Source organism: Ammospiza caudacuta, chromosome 8 (assembly GCF_027887145.1).
Source record: "Ammospiza caudacuta isolate bAmmCau1 chromosome 8, bAmmCau1.pri, whole genome shotgun sequence".
Lineage (NCBI taxonomy): Eukaryota > Metazoa > Chordata > Aves > Passeriformes > Passerellidae > Ammospiza > Ammospiza caudacuta.
The window spans coordinates 8362452-8383529 of NC_080600.1; the positions used below are offsets into that span (position 1 = coordinate 8362452).

The 21078-nt window shown below is 48.9% G+C and overlaps 1 protein-coding gene across 1 annotated transcript in view; it reads right to left on the reverse strand.

The window, feature by feature from the left end:
- Window positions 1–21078, reverse strand: part of COL6A3 (collagen type VI alpha 3 chain) — a 57906-nt gene that overhangs the window by 3106 nt on the left and 33722 nt on the right. Inside the window, exons 13-43 of the mRNA XM_058809227.1 lie at window positions 20598–20743; window positions 19293–19385; window positions 18843–18896; window positions 17847–17918; window positions 16963–16989; window positions 16802–16846; window positions 16641–16694; window positions 16413–16475; window positions 15942–16007; window positions 15212–15265; window positions 14427–14462; window positions 13540–13602; window positions 13197–13259; window positions 12444–12506; window positions 11930–11992; window positions 11707–11757; window positions 11540–11575; window positions 11381–11443; window positions 11188–11250; window positions 10517–10549; window positions 10388–10424; window positions 10263–10274; window positions 9623–10116; window positions 8993–9092; window positions 7799–8497; window positions 6603–6711; window positions 5603–5883; window positions 4015–4269; window positions 2460–2534; window positions 796–975; window positions 627–680 (exon numbers count right to left, since the gene is read on the reverse strand). Of these exons, the coding sequence (XP_058665210.1) occupies window positions 627–680; window positions 796–975; window positions 2460–2534; window positions 4015–4269; window positions 5603–5883; window positions 6603–6711; window positions 7799–8497; window positions 8993–9092; window positions 9623–10116; window positions 10263–10274; window positions 10388–10424; window positions 10517–10549; window positions 11188–11250; window positions 11381–11443; window positions 11540–11575; window positions 11707–11757; window positions 11930–11992; window positions 12444–12506; window positions 13197–13259; window positions 13540–13602; window positions 14427–14462; window positions 15212–15265; window positions 15942–16007; window positions 16413–16475; window positions 16641–16694; window positions 16802–16846; window positions 16963–16989; window positions 17847–17918; window positions 18843–18896; window positions 19293–19385; window positions 20598–20743 (3504 nt within the window). The remainder of the gene's footprint in view (window positions 1–626; window positions 681–795; window positions 976–2459; window positions 2535–4014; window positions 4270–5602; window positions 5884–6602; window positions 6712–7798; window positions 8498–8992; window positions 9093–9622; window positions 10117–10262; window positions 10275–10387; window positions 10425–10516; window positions 10550–11187; window positions 11251–11380; window positions 11444–11539; window positions 11576–11706; window positions 11758–11929; window positions 11993–12443; window positions 12507–13196; window positions 13260–13539; window positions 13603–14426; window positions 14463–15211; window positions 15266–15941; window positions 16008–16412; window positions 16476–16640; window positions 16695–16801; window positions 16847–16962; window positions 16990–17846; window positions 17919–18842; window positions 18897–19292; window positions 19386–20597; window positions 20744–21078) is intronic.

Consider the following 21078-nt stretch of genomic DNA (forward strand, 5'->3'; position numbering starts at 1 on the left):
ATCCCAACCCCTGGCTGAACCAACACAGGTGATTTCAAGCCTTTTCTCCCTTCCCAGGTCTTAAAGAGGTTTGCAAACATAACCCCTTAACCTCAGAAAATCCTTGAGGAGAGGAGGGCATCGCCATTTTCCCACAGGCTCCCCCCTCACGCTTGGCTTTTCTCTTTTGGTGATGGAGGAAAACGTCTCCATGCAATGCCCAAGCCCCATGGAGTCACTTTCCATCAGGTGTTTTGGTTCCAGGCAGTGAAATGTTGGGAATTCTCTGCATTCCAGCAGAGGGGTGGCACTTCTTGGTCGCACAGAGATAACACAAACAGGTTTGGGACCATGCCAGGCTCCAGTTCAGCAACCCCAGGTCCCTGGTGAAATCCAGGGAGCTCTGCCACCCAGGCTGTGCCAGCACAGCACATCCTGGTGGGGCAACACACATGCAAAGTGACTGGCTCATGCAAAGCAGATGGAAGGGCATGGTGGTGTGAAGGAGCAAGTGAAAACTAAATCTGTGCTACTTTTGGTCTGGGGCTGGACAGGCTTGGATGCATGCTGTGAAATGGTCAGGGTGGAAGAATGGGTTTGCTTTGTTTGTGATGATTCATTTTTTTGGGGGGGGGGGTGTGTGTTACCTGATGAGAATCTTTTCTCAAGGGGTGGCTGCTGCATGGCTTTCTCATCTGCTGCTGGAGGAGGAAAAAGCGCACGGGTTTGGATTTTAAATGGTGTTTTCCCTCTGATCCAAACATCATTTGACAATAGGACAAAATGCAAAAGGGTGAATCCTCATGGGGTACTTACATGGCTTTAAGCATTTGTTATAGCACTCAGCTTCGGTCTCAAATCTATTGGCATTACCTCCACAGCCACCATACCAACCCTGGCTGCAGAACTTGTGTTTGGAGTCAAAGAACCACACAATCTGATAGTCCTTGCACTGCATGCCCATGTCAAAGTCCAGCAAGCAAGGGTCTGGCCAATCTGCATGGCAAAAGGTGCAAAGGTTAAGTGATCCTGAGGGGGTTAAAAGCTGAAAAAGCAAAGAGACTGAAAAGAGGGGGGGAAAAAGGAAAAATAAAGTCTGGTTCAGGACTGGTGGCATTTCCCTCTCGTGTGTTTTTCTGGATGCAAACCTTCCTCAGCCTCCAGTTTACCTCTTCTTGCTTTGGTTTTGTCACAGATTCAAACCCCAGATCCTTGGAGCAGCATAGTGGGAACCCCTTACTCCCCACTGGTGCCCTCACACAAATCCCCCCACCCTCTTTTAAAAGCTCTTTGTCTTGGCAGTGACTTCTAGTCCCTAAGTGTGTTTATCTCTAAAAGCAAGTTGCACCAGGCATATGTGAAAGCTCAATGAACACTTAAACATACGTTCCTTTCCTGCCCCAAAAATGACAATTTAGGTCCAAATCCCAGAGTTTTTATTAGCTTTGCTGGGCCATCCATGCTATTTTACCCATACAAGGAGGGCAGAGTGTAGGGTTTACTCCAAAATCTCTCTGAAGATTTACACATGGGCGTCTCCCATGAACTAGAGGAGGCTCAGCTAAACCCATCCCCAATTCCCTGCCATTTTTATAGTCTTCATCCCATTAAAAACCTTTGGATGAGCATCCTTGGGGAATGCCCCCCCCAGATCGCTGGCTGCCATAAATCCTCAGGCAGAGGTGTTTGCTGCAAATGAAGCTGAGATGGAGAGGTCTGTGTGGAGGTGCAGAGCAAAGCACTCAGCACATCCCTTTTCCCTGGGGCAGGAGAAGCCCACACACCTGGTTTGCCAAGGGCTGGTGCCAGGGGGTTAAACAAGGGGTTAAACAAGGGGTTAAACAAAGGCAGGGGGTGCTTGTCCCCTGCTGGGAACAAGGGGCGATGAGGGGGATGGCAGTGGCAGGGAAAGGGGGCCAAATGACACGGGAAGAGAAGGATGATGGGTCATGCAGGAAGGAGAAACGAGCTGGTCCAGCACAAGCCCTTGGCCCCTCTGCTGCACAAAGCTCCAGTGGTGCCACCAGCCAGGCATGACTGAGATCCATGCTCATCCCACTCAACACCAGCAGCAGCCAGAGCTCCACAGCAGCTCCACAGCTCCTGGCTGCATTTCCCTGTGATTTCCCTGTGCTCTCAGACCACTCTGTGAAGAAAATGAGCCCCAGCACAAGCAGAATGTCTGAAGGAAAACATGGTAGCGATGATTGCAGAGCCATTGTTGGTGTGGCTGCAGTGGCTGTGCTGCTGGGTGAAGGCTGAGAGCCCTTCCAGGCCCTTGGAGGAGGGGTTGTGGCACTGATGGTGTGTGACAGCACTGGTGTGATCAGCTTGATGTCACCCAAAGCCACGAAAAGAGGCAGAGACCCCACTGCAGGGCTCTGGCCCGTGCTGCCAAGGGTGTCACCAGGGCCATGCTCAGATCCCTTGGTGTTAGTGGCACTGTGAGAGCCCCCAGCCCAGCAAACCCCCACACTCACCACTCTCAGGCCCTTCCAGTGGCTCAGTGTTGAGCATCATGTTGGCCAGGGACACCTGGGCCTGCGCCTGGGTCTCTGTGGGGAGAGGCAGAGGGTCACTCAGGGGGAGGGAGCAGCAGCAGCACCCTCAGGACAGTCACAAACAACCCCCAGCCCCAGCTCCAGCACAGGGGCCAGGTCTGGATCTGTTTAGCCCAGCACAGACATAGGAGAAATGCTTATTGGAGGCAGCTGATGGGAGGAGCAATCCCCAGATGCCTGGCTGTGCTAGGATGGGATTGTCTTCCCTCCCCAGTGGCTCTGCTTGAGCTCATCCTCGGGGATCACCACAGAGGAGCATCCTCAGGGCCCCATGGGGCTGCTTTGGATGGCCCCACTCACCCCACAGCATCGACAGGGATGCTGGATGTGGCCTCTCTAGAGCCACTATAGCTTTGGTCTCCTGGCCTTGGAGATGGCAGAACAACAATGGCATCCCCGCCATGGAGCCAATCCATGATGGATCTGTACTCTCTTGTTCCCTCATGGCTCTCTTGGAGCACACTCCTCCCATCAGGCCTCACGTCCCTCTATGGTGAGGATTGTCACAGGTGAAGAATATTCCATGGAGGGGTCTGCAGCTATGGGAAGGGCTGGATTTGCTTTTCTTTAGTGCATGGTTTGGGTGGGGCTAAAGGGGACAATCCTACTCAGTGTCCAGGTCACAGCTTGCCACCACTGCCTACTCCATTTATTCCCATTCAAGGTTTGTTCCATGGGAAAAGCAGCTTCTCTGGGCATTGGGAGCTCCAATTCATCACATGCAAATGTTACTTCTACCCACTGATGTCTTTTCTCAACATTTTTGTGGGCATGTTAATTGCTTGTGAAGGCGAGGGACTGGTCCAAACCCACTGAAGCCAGAGGAAAGGCTCTCCATGGGCACTGGAATTGTCTTGGAAGTGCCAGAGGAAGCCAGACACGGCACTGGCAGGACCAGCACAAACTTCACATCACCAAGCCAAGTCACCTCTGTGCCAACTGTATTAAAAAAAACATTGGCTGTGTCTTAGCAACTTTTGGCCATGGCAGAGAGTTTGGTGATGGATGTGCACACATGGAGTTTGAATCCCCAAGGGACTAAACCTTCCCTTTCATCTCCTCTTTGTGGGTTTTTCTGGGTAGTGTGGGAAGCAGATCAGTAGCCATGGAACTGGCTATTAGGAAAGCAGCTTTTCTTGCTTATTTTGAAATCAGGCTGGACTGAGTTTACCAGTTTGACTCATTATTAATTGCAGTAGTGCAGGCTGGGCCCCCACCAAGACCTTTTGCACCGATGTACAAACCCTCCAGCATGTAACAAACCCGCTCTGGGACTGCCTTTAATTATCCCACATTCTGTGCTGATTTAACCCCACTGAAGTGCAAACTCCCATTTTTCAAAGAAACACATTTGCCACGTTGGGATTGCTAGTACCAACTTATTCCCGATCCCTATATTTTTTTTCCCCTCCCACTTTTTGTGCCCACTTAATGAAACAAAATAAATGCCCACATGTTTCTGAGAGTCACTTACTCGTGCTGAACGACCCTGTGTAGGTTACTTTGTGCTGGGATTTTTGGGAGCCAGTGATGACAACAGCGTATTTCTGCCCGCTCCGGAGCCCCCGGATGACGTGCTCGGTGCCGGTCAGGTTTTGCCTCTGCACGAGGGAGTGGTCCTGTGCCAAGGTGACAGTGACATCAAAGGTGCTGTGGGGCTCAGGGCTGGCCCAGCGCAGCCTGGCACTGCTCTCAGTGACATCTGTGATCTGGATGTCGTGGGTCTTTGCTGCAGGGCAGAATCAGAATCAGAATCAGAATCAGAATCAGAATCAGATTCAGAAGGGACACCAGGCAGTGAGTGAAGAGGGAAAAGATCTCAAGGAAGAAGTGCCTCAGTGCTGCAGAATCTTCTTTCCATGGCAAGTGCAAGCCAGGCTGGCACTTGGCTGTCTCAAATGCCCCTGCAGGGGAGGCTTTGTTTTCCATAGCTCAGATGATTCACCAAGTGGTTTATTTATCTTTAATAATCTGTTGCAACCTAGCAAATCAAAGACTTTTTTCCCCCAAGATTCTCACAGCTTGAAATTCCCAGCACTTTCCCAACTACTGTAAATGTGCCCGGTCGTATCCTTCCTTCTCTAGGGTGCAATGGATTCACTGTGCTGCTGAAGATTTTCACGCCAAGCCTGCCTAAGAGTGAACATAAAATCACAGACTGGTTTGGGCTGGAAGGGACCTTCAAGACCATCTCTTTCCAACCTCCATGCCATGGGCAGGGACACCTTCCCCTACACCAGGTTGCTCCAAGCCCTGGTCTTGAGCACTTGCAGGGATGATAACCTTAACAGATCAAAGAAGTTGTTATGGAAAGTTTTCCTACTCTGGCAGATCACTGGATGAGACCTTTATAAACACTGTTTGAAGCACTGGTGGGGCAAGAAACACCCAGAAAAGTTTATTCCCCTCAAGCTGATAAAAGCATTAGCCTTGCAAAAGCTGATTGCTTTTATTTATTGCTTTTTGCTTATTATTTATGCGGGGACTTGCCATCAGTGACTGGATGAGCTTCCCTGTGCTTTTTTGATTTTTTGACACATTTTTTTGAACACATTTTTTGATCCTTGCTCAGCTAGTGCAGATCTGCCTGTACCCCCTTGCAAAAATATCCCTTTTTATGAACTGTGCCCACATGAAAGAGGCTTGGTGTTCCCAAACAGGTCTCCACACACTGATCCATTGATGAACTAACAATTCCTATTAGCTGCGAGCTCAAACAATGCCATTATATGAACCACCATCAGTAGCAAAACTTGGCCAAGGGGCAACGCTCCAAGGAAATCATGGAAACAAATGAGCCACTAGAGTGAGTCACTAGAGAGAGAAGCTCTCTGTAGCTCGATGGATTATTCCTGCTTGTGTTTTGCCTAGGAGCACCCATTTTTGCACACAATTCTTAACACAAGTTGGCAATGCCCCAGCACAGTCTTCCCGATTTATACCTAAAACCGAAATTTGCCCTCTGGGTGACATTTCCCACAGGAATAATCCTCTCAGGGGGAAGAAGAGCCACAGCCTGCTGTGGTTCAGCCCTGCCCACACGGGAAGAGCTGCTCACATACCGCTGTGTCTCCTCCTGCCGCCAGCCGCGGTGCCTGTGGCGTTGGTGGTGGCAGCCCGGCCGCTGGCTTTGCTGTGGCTGGTGGTGGCACTGGCTGTTCCCTGGGCTGTGGCGTTCCCCTGGGCCACAGAGCTGGCTGGGGTGGTCTCGGGGGCTCTGGCCTGGGCCGTGGTGCTGGCAGGAGTGGTTCTGGCTTGGGCACTCGCCGCTGGCTTGATGGTGGTGCTGACCGTGGTGCTGGCAGGGAAGGCGCGGCTGGAGGTCGCGTTGGGAGCCACGAACCTGGGCAGAATTTTGGAAATGGAGGTGAGTTGGTGTAAAAACCACTGGCAGGAACCCACCTGAGGTCGAGAGTCTTTGTCAGCTTTAGATTTGCCCACAGTGAGTGAAAAGTGCTTAGATCCAAGCAGTGAAATGTGTTCCTAGTAAAGGTGTCCCTGCCCGTGGCGAGGGGTTGGAAGATGTTCTTTAAGGCTCCTTCCAACCCAAACTGTTCTGTGATTTTCTGAAAAAAGTGAACTCAGACAGATCTGCAGCGTGCCTGATTTCAAGGGGCTTGGCCTTCTAAAGCCAGCACAGCTCTGTGCCACCAGTGAGTCTGGGTGACAACAGGCTTTCACTTCTCTTCAGAAAATATTAGCATGGGTGCTGTGCTGGGTTCTGTGTATCAGATAACCCAGGGCAGCCCAGCCTCTGAAAATAACGTTTGGAGCAGAAAGCCCCAAATTCATAGTAATTTCTGGAATTTCTGACCTACACAATCAAAGTCAACATATATCTCCTTCATATTTTTAAGCATGTGTAAATACGGAATTTACCCCAAATTTAAACTTATACATCATCCCTTCTCTATAAGATATCTCTGTTGGTCTTTTGACACAGCACTGAGGGAACCAGTAATATTAATTGAAATACTATTAGAATTATATTAATTAAAAGACAATCCTGATTTTTGAAAGTGAAGTTGTTTTTTCTTTCCTTTTCCCCAAAGCATTACTCACACTGCTTTCTGCCCAACGAGCACGGGGTGCTGGCCCTGGACTTGCTGACCATTCTGGAGCCACTCACACTGTTTCCTTATCTCTGGAGACAGGTAGAAAGCATATTCACCTGGAGATGAAGAGAGACATTAAATACTGGAGCTGAGGATGGTTCATACCCACCACCAACACATTACATTTATTTCTTCTTAATTAAAAAGAAACAAAAAAACTAAAACCAAAAAAAAAAGGAAATTAATTTCCTTTTCTTGCTTGATGTTTAGTTACTGCAACATCCTGGGCTGGGAGATTTGTTATTGCAGCCTACAAACACAAGGGCCTTAACTACAAGAGGGCTGTTTGCCTGAGTCTGTCACTTATAAACACATTTCTTGTAACAGGACACTTCCAACCACACAGGTAATCAAGAGTTAGAAATTTCCAGGACTGCTGTAAGCAGTAAATGGAAAAAGTAAACTGAGATAACCTAAACATTTATTTCCAGATGTTTGCTTTCTATTTAGTGCAAGAAATTCCTGAATCTGTGGTATATCAGCCCATTAATCTGGTTTTCAGGAATTTTTGCTAAAAACTAGATTTCCTAAAAAGTTCTACTTCTTATCCTTGCTGGATGGGTGTGTTTAGGATCTGGAGCTCCAGCCAGGGTTCTCTAGATAAGCTGAGATGTAGATTTTCGAGGTACAGTCAGCACATCCCAAGTATAGCAGCTTTATTTATCCCTGAGCAAAGAATCCTGTACATCTGGTCATTCAATCTGCATAGAGAAACTCCAGATTTCAGCCTGAGCCAGCCAAGGGCCTGCTGGACATGATGTTTATGGTGAAGTTGGGAAGAAAGATCTGCTGGTTTTTGAAGCAGCTCCAAGGAAGTGCTGCAAAGGGCCTCAGTGGGATCTATGTGAGAGACAAGCCAGGTGGGATGAGATCAGAACCCACAGGTGAGCCCATGGAGACCAAGGCAAAGCACCCTGAAGTGCAAACTCTACTTGGTAGATAACATGGAAGGGGATGGGGAGGCCAGAATGAGCAAAACCCAGACATACTCAAATTGGTAAAGTATGAGTAGCCCAAATTGCACCAAACAGTACAAACCATAAAAAAAGAGACTAACTTCAGTGGGTCCTACTGCTAAAAACCTTTCAGAGGCCATGTGTTGCCCCTTCCATGACACTTGGGCTGCAAGGATGTTGCACTTACTTCTGATGAAGGATGGCAGCAGTGTCCCAAAACGCAGCAAGGGCTCTTCATGGAGCTCTCCTGGTTTATCAACCAGCTTGAAGAACACGTCGTTGGGCTCGCTGGCGAGGCTGTAGATGTTCTTGGCATTCACCTTCCTGCCAATGCCCAAGATAACAAAGAAGTACCCTTTGCATTTTGCTCTGATGACAGCCCTCTGCAGGTGCTCGAGTTCTCTTTTGTTCACTTTTCCAGTCATCATCAGAACGATGACTTTTAGATCCCGAGGGCTTGGCACGCTTTCAAAGACATGAGCGATTGTGTGTTCAATTGCACTTCCCAGAGCCCTCGTGCCATGCAGCTGGGTCATTTGGTTGTGGAGGTAATTAGTTATCTTCTCTTTGGATGCATAATCAGTTAGTGAGAACTCAGTTTTCACTGGTGGGAAGCTTGAGTTGATTTCGTGTTCGTAAGGAGCTTGCTGGAGAACAGCCACTCTGGCGTGGTGCTGGGATACTTTTGGCTCTGAGCTGATTTCCAGGTTGGTTACAATGTGGGAAATGTATTTTTTCATCTCGCTGAACTGCAGGGGGGTGGTGGACTCGGAGCTGTCCAGGATGAAGGCTATGTCTGTGTCCACGTCAGTGGGGGCTGCCCTTCTGTCTCGGAAGGAAGGTCTCTGGCCAGTTCCAGCACATCTGGGATCTGGGTCGCACACATCTGGGGAAGAAACACAGGGGGTTGGTTTCACCTGCAGGACCCAAACACAGTCCTCCTTCATCACTGTAAACATCTCCTGTGTCACATGAAATACCATCAAGCCCTGGAAATTCACTGGTCCCATTACTGGATACCAAAGTAATTTCATCCCACAACACATTCAGTTATGTGTTCAGTATTTTTTAATGTGTTCCTTTATCCAAGGGGATCCCTGAAGCACTCTGTCATAAGTGGCAGAAGGCCATTTTTAGAGCACTTAGCTATCAGTATCTGGGCTGTAAAAGTGGCAACCAGACAAAAAAGGAGCTTCTCTTTACAAAGTGGAGTACGCCCAGCAAACAGCATTCACAATGCCAATGTTTTCCGCTCAACCCAAGAATCCCTTGTATCCATCAACAGAAGGGCTGACTCCCAAGTTGGGCTTCCCTTCTTACAAGCCACTGCTGCCTGGCCAGAAGGATTTGGAACTGTCTAGAGGAGAAATTGGATGTTTACCCAAACAAATGTGACAAGTCAAAAGCCTCTGAATGGTTTGATTCAGCTGACCGCCGCTGGTTGGAAGAACAATGGCGTGACCGACTGCCGTGTTGTTGATCTGGTGAGATGGAAACAGAAAGACACAGAGTCAGTAACACTGCCTTCTGCTGCTCTCAGCTCTGAGGAATTCTCTGCTCAGCACAGTGCTCTTGGTGATCCCTTTTGGAGGAGCCTCGTGTTCCCGATTTCAGTTTAGAGCCATAAACTCCAAGAAAAGGGACCACTTGAACCAGTGCTCAGTGAGTTTATCTAGGGCTTTTTCCCGGCTGTCTGTCCACTCTCCCTCTGCCAGCAAAGCTAATGTACTCCCACCTTCCCACCCTTTGCCTTTCTCTCAGACTTTTCCTTCTGTTTCATCCCACACTGGAGCCATGGCCTGGGAAAGGAGTGGTCTCACTAGCATTTCCCAGCATGTGCTGTGGGGATTACAAAATTAGTGTTTATCTCCTAATAGATTAATGACTTTGGCCAGCCTTCCACATATGAGAAGCCTTTGAAAGCCAAGCTTCAAATGCTTGTGGCATCCAACACCATGAAACCAGACCGAGGGCACGAGCAGAAAATAAAGAAAGGGTGAAGGAGCCCAACCTCCAGAGCTCTGGTAAGCACTGCATCCTGCCTGCTGGTGAGGAACACCGGCACAACCCCGGCGTCGTAGAGCTTCAGCACTGCATCGTTGAGCTGTGGGGACGCCCTGGTGTCCCCGTTGCTGAAGAAGACAGCCACCTTCCTCATCAGGAAGCCACTGCGGGCACGCTTGAAGGTGTTCCTGGCCACAAAGGACATGGCGGTCTCCAGGCTGCGCGGCTTCGTGGTCAGCGTTGCCTGGAAGTTTTGGATCTGCTGCAGGAGGCTGGATTTCTTCCTGGCGTCAGCAAAGCGGATCTCGGTGGTGACCTCGTTGTTGTAGGTGACCAGGGCCACCCGTGCCCCCCGGGGACAGTTGCTCTCAGCAATGGTCAAGTTGTTGACCACTCTGAGCACGGTTTGCTTCATCCTGTTGAAAACCTCCCTCACAACGCCCGAGGAGGTGTCAATAGCAAAGGCCAGCTCGGTTGGGAAGACAGGGCACTCCTTGGGACCTGTTGGGAATGGGCATTGGGAACAAGTCATGCCTCAAGCAGCTGTCAGGATGCAGGGACAATGTCCTCAGCAGGGGTAAATCATCCATACATGGGGAGACCAACATGCAGCCACCCTGGGGTTTAAAGGACTGAATGAGACTTACCATAGCAGCAAGCTGCGGAAAAGATGGAGAGAAAAGGACAGCTTGGTCAGTGGCATTCTTGTAACATGATGGGCAAATAAGGGTAGAGAGAGGGGGGCTCAGCAAGGCACTGAGGAGGTACTCACGGCATTTGTCTTTGATGTTCCGCACCAGCGCACATTGCTTAAGGAGATAAAGAAAGGGGGGGAGAGAGATATGTCACACAGCCAACCCAGGGGTGTTTCAAAATAAGAGTGAAATTGTGCCACACTTACATCTCTGGATTCTCCTTTCTCGCCTTTAAGGCCCTGTTTCAAAGAAGGAAGAGAAGTTGAGTGCAAAGTGTATCTCCAGGGTGCCTTATGAAACCTGTCAGAATAACTACTGAGGCATGGGAAAATCTGTCTGTTTTCAGCTGTGTTTCCAGCAACAGAGTGCAGGCCTCTTCTGTGTGAGGAGCAAACCTAGCTGAGGCCAAACCCAAAAGGGAGGTTGGAACTGGATGGTCTTTAGGGTCCCTCCCAACCCAAACCATTCTATGAGTTATGATGCTCCAGGTTCACATGCAAAGCAAGCCCAGCCACCTTGGCCTTTCTAGGAAGCCTTGTGCCAGCCAGATTTGGCCATGGCCCTATCCTGAATGGGGTGGTGAATGATAAAGAGATGAGAATCTCCTAGAAGGAATTTTAAGGGGCATATTGCCATGGGGAATTCCTAATGCCAGGTAAGAGCATGTCCCTTGAGTTTTTCCTTTGGTTTGAGGAAGGGTAAATATTTGTCAGCGATAAACAGCTGCTTAAAAATTTATGGAGACACATCCAACACAAATAAGGAGGGATTTCCTCAACTTGAAATCAGCAGGAGACAGTGATGGACTTATTTTTCAACCCCTGGCACCCACAGGGACCATTACATGAAGCCAATCAGCAATGCAATGAACACTTACAGATGGCCCAGGGTATCCAATCTCTCCTTTCTGACCGGCTATCCCAGGTACTCCTGCATCTCCCTGGAAAAAGAGAGCAGAGAAATCCCCTCCATGAACATCTGCAGGAGGACTCCCAGGAACACTTGGAGGAAGTGTCCATCTTTCAGGGCATTCATGCAGAAGGGAAAATTTGTACCACGGTCCAACTTACTCTGCGGCCTCTGTTTCCTTTGGGGCCGGGGCCTCCAGCAACACCACGGTCACCAGGTCCACCCTAGGAGGGGAAAACCACAAACAGCAGCTCTAAACCTGCACAGGCCCATGGAAAATTGCTTGGAAAATAAATGCACAGCTCATGTGCTGCACCTACCTTTGGCCCTGCATAACCTACGAAGCCACGTTCTCCCTGAAACAACAGAAAGGTTAATTTGGATATGTTCTAGAAAATTCCCTCATCCATCTGTGCTGGAGATATTGGGTTCTTCCTTGTCCTTCCTTCCCACCTTGAGGAGGTGGGAATGCTGAGCATACACCTACCTTCCTGCCTTTAGGACCTGGGCCACCAATTCCATCTCGTCCATCATCACCCTAAAATTGGAAAGCCAGAGTCATGAATATGAAAATGAATAACTTAATCCCCACAGGTCCAGCAGCACCAATAGAAAGAACCCACTGAAGCCACAGGGCTTTGTGAAACTCTTAAATGTTCCTTAAAATTCCTTAAGTGTCCTTAGAGGTGGGAGGGCATGGCCACACTCACCATCTCTCCTCGTGGGCCTGGCTGTCCGTTCGGCCCTTTGGGTCCAGGGTCTCCAGGCTCACCCTAAAAACAGGAGCATCTGTTAAAGCATGTTCTGAAAATCCAGGCTGCTCTGAGCCTTCCCCACCCCATCAACACTGGTTTCCTCTCACAGAGCAGTCTTCAGCCCTCCTTGTAGCAGAAAGGCACGACCGGACCTGCACAGCCCAAAATGCTGCCACGTGCATACTCTTTAGTGGGACCTTTGGTGGTTTCAGGAAAGTTAAAACCTTCCCACATGGGCATTTTCTGAGAATCTGCCCAGGAAAGTTCATTGGGAATCTCAGTTGCTCAGCGACTTTTGCCTTTCTGTTCACTGAAATGGGAGCCTCATGAGACAATGAGCACTGAGTTGCTTCTGCCCACACTGCAAGCCCAAGAGGTTCACCTCATGTGTTTCTTTAAGCCCATGCAAAATCCAGCAGCTTTTCAATGCAGTTTTAGTTGCTGGTGCCCAGTGCTCCTGAAGACATACCTTCCTTCCCAGAGGACCAATCCTGCCACGGTCTCCTGGGGGTCCTGGAGGTCCACTCCCAGCCTGGAATGGAAACGGGAAGAGGCATGTTGGAAACGTTCAGGGAAACCCGGGTGCCTGGAACTAGGGAACTGGATGACCCTAGAAATCATGTACTGACTACTTGGGCTGGTGTCTCTTAAAACACCTCAGGAAATTCAGAAGTCTGCTTCATGTTTGGGAGGAGCTGGAGGTCCAGCTCATTTCAGTGCAAATGCCAGCAGCAATTTATATTGTCCCTAAGAGAACACCCACAGGAAAGCAGGAGGGGGAAAATCATGCTGAGGGTGGGGAAATGCAATGTGGCTTTGTGTCAAAGGATGTGGCTGAGGAATGCAGCAGGAGGGAGAAATAGATACATGGGGTGGCCCCTGCAGGCATGTGAGATGGTCGTGCTCTGGCTTCAGAGGATGAAACATCACAGAGATGCCCCACCAGTCACTCAGGGATCCCCTTTAACTAAAATTGCAATAATGAGCCAAACACTGAATTCCTGACCCCTCTGTGGTTGCTTTTAGCTCTTTCTCTTCTGTAACTCTTCATCAAGAAGTCCTAAGCATAAGTTGAGAGGAGAATCATGCTGGAAGAGAGTGTTAAAAGAGATTAGAGCAGAGCTGGAGCCCTAGGAGAGGGGAATGTGAAGACACATTGGAATCTTATTAGTTCAACAACAGCTTAGTTGGGCCAATGTCTGGGAAGCAGCAGAAGGATTACCCTGGGTCCAGGGACACCCTGCTCTCCTCTGATGCCTGGTGTGCCAACCTGGCCAGGGGGACCCTGTGTGGGAAGAAAAGAGAGGCTGTCAGCACATGTGGGCAGAAACATACCAAGATCCAAGGGGGAGCAAATTCTGCAGTGTCTGAGGGATGCTTCGCAAACACGTCACACCTTGGCTGGTGTGAACACAGTGGCAGGCAGGACAGCCAGGCCACAGCACACCCAAAAATACCCAAATCCCAACAGCCTTTGTGGGTGAGGGTCTCTGGGGAAGTGGCTGTGATGAGGTAACACCCAGCACCATGAGGCAAGGCCTTCCCTCTGCTGTGCCCTCACTGACCTGTGGCCCTCGCATGCCTTGTTCTCCAGCTGGCCCTGGCTGGCCGGGCGCGCCCTTGGTGCCCTGCAAGTACAAAACAGCACAGGGCAGGTTAGATGTGGTCAGCACCATGGGAAGGGAGAGATCAGGGCATCCACAGCTGCACAAAGAGCAGGTAAGAATGGATTTTCAGTCAGGCTTTCTCCTTGTTTTGTTTTTTTTCCAAGATATGGTGATAGCAGACAATAAGCACAGTGATGGTGGGGGCAATTTGCCTCCTGCAATTGATGGCCATCAACCATCATTCCTTGGCTCTGTTACACTGCTCCAGCCGCACACAGGGACAAAACATTTGACCAGGGAATGCTGTGGGAGACAGGCAGGCACGTGGACAGCTGGTTCTGCACCAAGTCCAGCACAGGGCAGGTTAGATGTGGTCAGCACCATGGGAAGGGAGAGATCAGGGCATCCACAGCTGCACAAAGAGCAGGTAAGAATGGATTTTCAGTCAGGCTTTCTCCTTGTTTTGTTTTTTTTCCAAGATATGGTGATAGCAGACAATAAGCACAGTGATGGTGGGGGCAATTTGCCTCCTGCAATTGATGGCCATCAACCATCATTCCTTGGCTCTGTTACACTGCTCCAGCCGCACACAGGGACAAAACATTTGACCAGGGAATGCTGTGGGAGACAGGCAGGCACGTGGACAGCTGGTTCTGCACCAAGTCCAGCAAGGAGCATACAGGGAGATGAGCCTGAGGAGGAGTTGGGAAATTTGGAGGAGAGAGGAGGCAGAGAGGATCAAGCAGAGCCTGCATTTGCCTTCTCCTGGCACATCCCTCTGGGTGCTGAGGCTGCCTGGCCCATGGTGTGGCAGGAGCCCCATGTGCTGTCCCATCACCACCTACCTTTACTCCTATGGGCCCCCTTCGTCCTGCCATGCCCTGCAAAGGAAGGAACAATGAGGCTTGTTGATCTAATATCTAAGTACACCTTTCCCTATTACTTTTATATAAATACTTCTTATCAATGCTTCTTACAGTCCAAAAATTACATTTGGCTGTTTTAAACTACTGGGGGAAAGAGAGAGGGAAATCCACGTGGTCAGATCTCTTAAATCAGACTTGGGCATGTTTTCTCCCACCTCACATCTCCCACGTAGGTGAGCTGCTCCCTCAAGCATGTCAGAAGTGTGTCACCATCCCTGGGACAGGAGGGACACGCAGCAGGGAACACATCCCAGACATCCCTGCTCCAGATTGATTTTTGCCTTTCCAAAACCAGCAGCCAAATGCAGATGCATATAATGGAATCACAGACTGGTTTGGAATTGAAGGGACCTTCAAGACCATCTAATTCCAACCTCTTGCCATGGGCAAGGACACCTTCCCCAAGCACTATCCAACCTGGCCTCATACATAAATCATATGTAATGCCACTGATCTGAGCACTGAGTTGTTTGCATGGGAATAAATTTGACTTTTAAAGTCTCTACAACAAGCCAGGAAGCCAGGAGGCATTTTCCTTTTGAGATTTTTTTTTTTTCTTATTGTTGAGGGGATGGCTTGTTGGGTTTTGAAGTTGAATTCCTGCTGTTTGTTTGAATCAAAATACATGGAAAGGAAGGAGGGGAAAAGTTATGGTCAATCTAAGCTTGGGCCTTGCTGACTGGAGGTCTGGCAACTCTACTCACATTCCTCCCCGCTTCACCGTTTTGGCCCTCCGGCCCTGCCGGTCCAGGATCTCCCTAGGGGAAAAACAAAACTCAAGTGAGAGCCCTGAGATGAGCAGGCACTGGGAAAAGAGATTCAGTTCACAAAAAATGGCTCCTTTCATGCTTTCACACAAGTTAAAAGTCCTGCCTTTGGTGGGAATCCTTCTAACAACTCGCAGAGACTTTCCATCAAGTTCCTGAGCCAGCAGAAGTCAACATTCCTATTCTTTGGGAAATGCCTTCTGACAAATTAAGTGCATTTTTTATTGTCAGCTGATGTAAAAACAGATGGGGTTTGAAATTTTCCAAGGAGTGTGTGGGGTTTTTTTTCTTGATTCAGGTGAATCAGGAGGTTTAGATTTGGTGTAATCTAATCAGTTCTCTGCTTTTGTATATGACTCATGAGAACTTACAAAGGTAATTTCCAAGTTCTTTTCAGAGGCAATATCCCAAAAAGGCATTGTAAAATAATAAAAAAAATTTAAAAGGTGCTTTTTACACAAAACATCTTCTAAACTGACATCTTCCCAGAGAAAGTTTTGGTCCCAAATCAACAACATTTTCTAGTGGAAAAGAATATTCCATCTGACAAGGCACAATGAGTTTAAGGAACTTGCATCTTTTTGGCAGCATCCCTTTTTCTCCCATTCTTTGGCCCATTCTGCTGTAAAAACCAAAAAACAACACAAAGAAAACAAAGAAATTTTACCATCGGTCCAATTTCACCCTTTTGTCCTCTGGGGCCCCGTTGAGTATTATCAGCTCCTGAATCTCCCTGAAAGCAACAGAGCAATGAGAAACATCTGTGTAAGTGGGACATGAAAATCAAATCTCATAAACTGAGAGAGTTCTCAGCTAGAGCTGAGAACCAACTTTTCTTGTATTTTTTTCCCTTTTTTGACGGAAATAGATCAGGTATTGCTGGTGTTTTCAGACAGACACAGCTTTTCAACTGAGAAGTAATACTAAAGAAGAAGAGGAAGGGGAATTTTAATATAGCAAAGCAGTGATTGATGGATTGGTATAACATGGTACTCATGCGTCAACTCTGAGTCCTTGCTCTGTCATGGGGCCTGCCACTGTCAAACAGCATTTAATAGGCCAGAGCCCCCCTCTCTGATGAGCCCAGGATCAGTGGGAAGTGGGTGGAAAATCAAGGAGATGCCTGAGCAGTATTTACCGGATCTCCACGGAGCCCGCGGTCGCCTCGTTCCCCTCGTTCTCCCTTGACTCCCTTATCTCCCTGTGGGAAGAGGTGGAGAGTTAGGAAGAGCAACTCTTGCTTGTGGAAAGCATCTCTGCCCAGCCCTCAGCCCTGAGGGGAACAAAATGGTTTTCCACCCTCCCCTGGCCCAAATCCACAACTACACCATCATTTAGCTCCACTGTAAAAGAGATTAAATCTTACCCTCCTGCCAGAATATCCCTTCTCTCCAGAGGAGCCAGGCAAACCCTTGTCTCCCTAAAAAAAAGAAAAATATTTTAGAATATTTGCCACTTCCAAGGTGCTTTTTAGACACTTGACTGAAGCATCAAGTCATTAAGAGAAAAACAATTAAAATTACTGACCTCTTCTCCATCAATGCCATCCAGACCCATTTCTCCCAGTTCACCCTGTGGAAGGGAGGCAAGGGGCAAATGCTCACTGAGAGGAAGGGGAATGGGGAGGGGGATACTGATGTGCCACACACTCTTATCCACTGCTGTGGCATGAGGAAATGGCTCCCTACCTTCTCTCCTGGGAATCCCCGAGAACCCTGAGGAGATAAAAAAGAGAGTTACTCCACTTTTGTCCAGCTCACTGTGGGCTTGGTGGCAGACCCAGAGCCATGACCAGGACAGCACTTTCCCTAATTTCTCCTATGTCAATGTTTGTCTTCAGCTGCCTCCCCAACACTTGTGCCAAGATAAAATATGTGGGGCATGGGAGTTAATCCAGCTGATCCAATAAAATATCTCACTCCTCAGCCACAACTCTTCCTTCACTGACTTTCATTTCTCCCTGCACCCATTTTTATGTTAATCCAGAGCCAGACTTAGTGCCTTTGTCCAAGGCTGAACAGATTTTTAATGAAACTCAGTAGCTCAGCTAATGGGCTTGGTTCATGCATTCCTTTTCTCCCTGCCAGAGGATCATGTAGTCAGAGCAAATGGTAGGAAACATCCCCTTAATTTCAGTACTTCCCATTATATGTTTCACCACCTTTTCTGGCATGGGGTGCAGCTGCTGTCCTGGAGCATTAGCTCAAGGTTCCTCTTCAAAGCCCCAGCCATGGCTCACTTGTCTCCCTGTTCCCCAGCAGCAGAGTTCCACCCACTCACTGTCCCAGCCCTGTGCCAAGATACGCACATCCATCCCTTCCCAAACCTTTCCCCCAGAGCCAGACTGCAGAGGATAGATCATCCTTGTCTGTGGATTGAGCCTGGCTCTCTGGGCTGCCTTTTTGCTCTTCACAGCAACACCAAAGCCACAGCAGCCTCTGAAAGCCCTGGTGTCTGGCCAGGTGGACACAACCACTCAAGTGTGATTCCCTGAAGCAGCAGGAGTTACCCCTGGGGGACTCCCAACCCCTGGACTCTGGGTCTGCTCTTTGCAGGCTTGTTCCACACATACCTTTGTTCCTCTGTGCCCGGGGCATCCCTGGAAACCTTGTGTCCCATTCGCACCCGGTGGTCCACGCTCACCCTGGTGCATAGAGGGGAAAAAACAAGTCAGGAGTTGCCTGCTAAGCCTGTTTATGTAGCTGCCTGCCACAGGAGGTGGCTTGGAGGCACAGGAGCAGCAGGTTTTGTCTGGCCACCCCACCATCACTACAACATTCCTCATGTAGAGACCAACTGCAAGTCTTCATCACCATCGAGAGAAACATCCTTCCCAGTCCCTCAGCTGTGAAAGAGCTTTGTGAAGCTTCTCTTCCAAAACCAAAATGACAAGATGAAGCCCTCAGAGCTCTGCACAGATGTCTAATCCCATCCTGACCTTCAAGCCCCAGGAAAGCATTGCCTGGCACGGGATGTCTCACAGCAGACTTTGGCCCCTGCCTGTGCTGTTGGAAAAGCTATGAGCTCTGTCAGCCCCTTGGCCTCAGCTTCAGCCCTTGGGAGTGATGCATGCAGGGATGTTTATTCCAGGGCTGACGTGGGATTCATGCAGAGTTTGGATGAAGAGTGCTGGTAAGAATTCATGGGATTCACATTGTCTGCCAGGTGAGGGGTAGGAACATCACTCTTGGTTCCGCTTTTGGACTAGCTCAAATCTTCCAGCTGCAGGTGGTGTGGATAACTTTGGCATAGCCTGCAGATTTGATGAAGTTGAGGATTTTATTTGCCTTGGGAATAGCACAGAGATGGGTCACATCAAATAATGGGAGTTATTCCCTAATTATCCTTCTCCAGCTCTCGAGAAGCTCCCTACTGACTTTCTCTCAGGAGAAGCTGGGACCAGCAACTCAGCATGTCAGGTGTGGGAAACTCAGAGTTCTGCTGCCTCTTCTAACCCACATCCACATTCCCATCAGGAAAAAAAGTTTGGAGGCTTTTCATTTAGTGGAAACACCTCCAAACACTTGACAATGGTGAGGTTCCCATTGGAACAGGGGCAGTCACTCACCGGTCCTCCTTCATCACCAGGGTAGCCTCCGTAGCCAAGATCCCCTGTGACACCCTAGAAAACAACAAAGAAAATTATTAACTCCCTTCATAGTTCTGTGATTGATATCCAAGGTTTTCTTAGATAAGGACAAAGCAGCTGCTTGGTCATATGTGTTAATGAGAGATATAATCTTTTGATGTCCCTAAATTGTTTCACAGGATGTTTCACCCTGTCTTTCCAGATGTTTATCCCTGCCCTCTTGGATGTTTTGCAGCACTGAGGCTGTGGGGAAAGGGAAGAAGAGCAGCCTTCAATTGCTCTGCATGTCCCAGGATCAGTTTTCAAAGGGAGGCAGAGTAAATGGAGCTGATCTCCCCATTAACATCATCCACTGCAACTACAGGACCTGCACATCACCAGCAGGTTCCTGTGCACAGGGAGCCCTCATCCCCAGATGGAGTGACAAACCTTTGGTCCTATAGGGCCTGGCACACCTCTGTCCCCTCTCTGCCCTGAGCACTTGCAGGGGACCTTGCAGCACGTCCTCTCTGCGATGTTGTCCTGCAGGAAAAATGGGAAATGAAAGCGTTAGAAACCTGCCAGAGTCCCAACAGCTGATTTGGACATCAGAGGGAAGGGTTTAAACAGAAAATGTGTGGGGCAGGAGTGCACGTAGTAGGACATCAGTCCCCAGAGCTGTGCCTGTCACTGAAGAGAGAAATCCCATCTCCAAAGGAAAAGATCCAGGCTGTGGAGCAGGCCATGAGAAAGTCGCTGCAGTGAGCAGCTCAGCAGCAACCCACTGGCTGAGAACGATTTGCAAGCACACAGTAAAGGAAAAAAAAAAGATTAAAAAGAATTATATGGACTCAGAGAAACCACAGCTTGGTTTTACATCATCCAACAGAAAAAAGAGGTAAAAAAATCACTTTCATTGCCAAGTACATTGCTGGCTGCAAACGTTTCCTGCCAGCTTTGCACATTTACGTTTTGGAAGGATTTTTCTGGGCTGAATTACCTGGGGAGGGGCTGAGGACCAACTCTTATCCCAAAACCGAAGGCTCACTCACAAGGGGCTGCACTTTGATTTGTGGGGAAGGGCCCAGCAAGGCTACCACAGGGAGCAGTGGTTAAACCCAATCTTATTAAATCTACTGGAAAAGGAGCTCAATCGTGCTGGTAGCAGCTGAGAAGTTGGGAGGAACTGGACATACTGAGGCTGACAGCAAATTAACCCAACACTCAAGAGGGACTATGCATTGGGAAAGAAGTAAATCTATGAAGAGGAAAGCATCATGGAATGGGTTAGGTTGGAAGGGACTTAGAGGGTGACTCCTACACTTCTTAAAAGCATGTCTAAAATACAGGCAGTGCATGAGATCAGCGAAAGAAACCTCGAAAGCAAGGCTTCTACAAGAGGTTTAGCACTGACCAGGCATGACAGGCCATTACTGTAAGGCTAAAAAAACCAACAGTGTAAACACAAGCAGAGGGCGGGTTTTTGGCACTGCAGCTTTTGATGGCATCTGATCCCATCCCATTTGACCTAAAGCCTTGGCTGGAGAAGGGTTTCTTCAGGAGTGGGAAGAGACTGTGATCTGCTCTGAACTTTGTTTGCTGTGGCATCCGTGAAAGGAGCTGACGTGAGGCAGGGAGGGGAGAGGAGCAGAGCCAAGAGGGTGCAATCCAGCCACGGCTCAGCCCCGCAGGACATCCAGCCGTGGGCTCCCCTCCATCATTACAAGGCAGCACTGCCCGTGCCAAGTTACTTACAAGCTGCTCTGCCAGCTCAAAGTCCAGGTCCAGCAGATTAACTCTGAGTGGCCTGTTGTAGGTGAAGCCACGGCCAAACTCCAGCTGCATCACTCTGTCAAAGTTGGCCACTCGGTCCAGCCCGACGAAGATGAGAGCATTGACTCCTGGCAGGGAGAAGCAGAGGGGGTTTTGTGATGGGGAGAGGTGCTAACCGTGTGTTATCACCCTCCCCTGTGATATCCACATCCACATCTTTGATTTCTCCTTTTCAATAGAGAACAAGCTTCTTCAGACACATCCAGTGTAAGTTGCCCACATGTTTAGGTGGCAGCAGGCAGGTAAAACATCACAGGAAGGCAATGAAGAACAGCAAGTGCATGTAGAGCTCACAAAATCCATAGCTCTTACTATCAAAAGCAGATGGATTTAGGAGAAGTGGTGGTAAAATGGGCTACATGTTAACATGGACTATAATCACTGCCTGGAAGAGCAAAAAAAG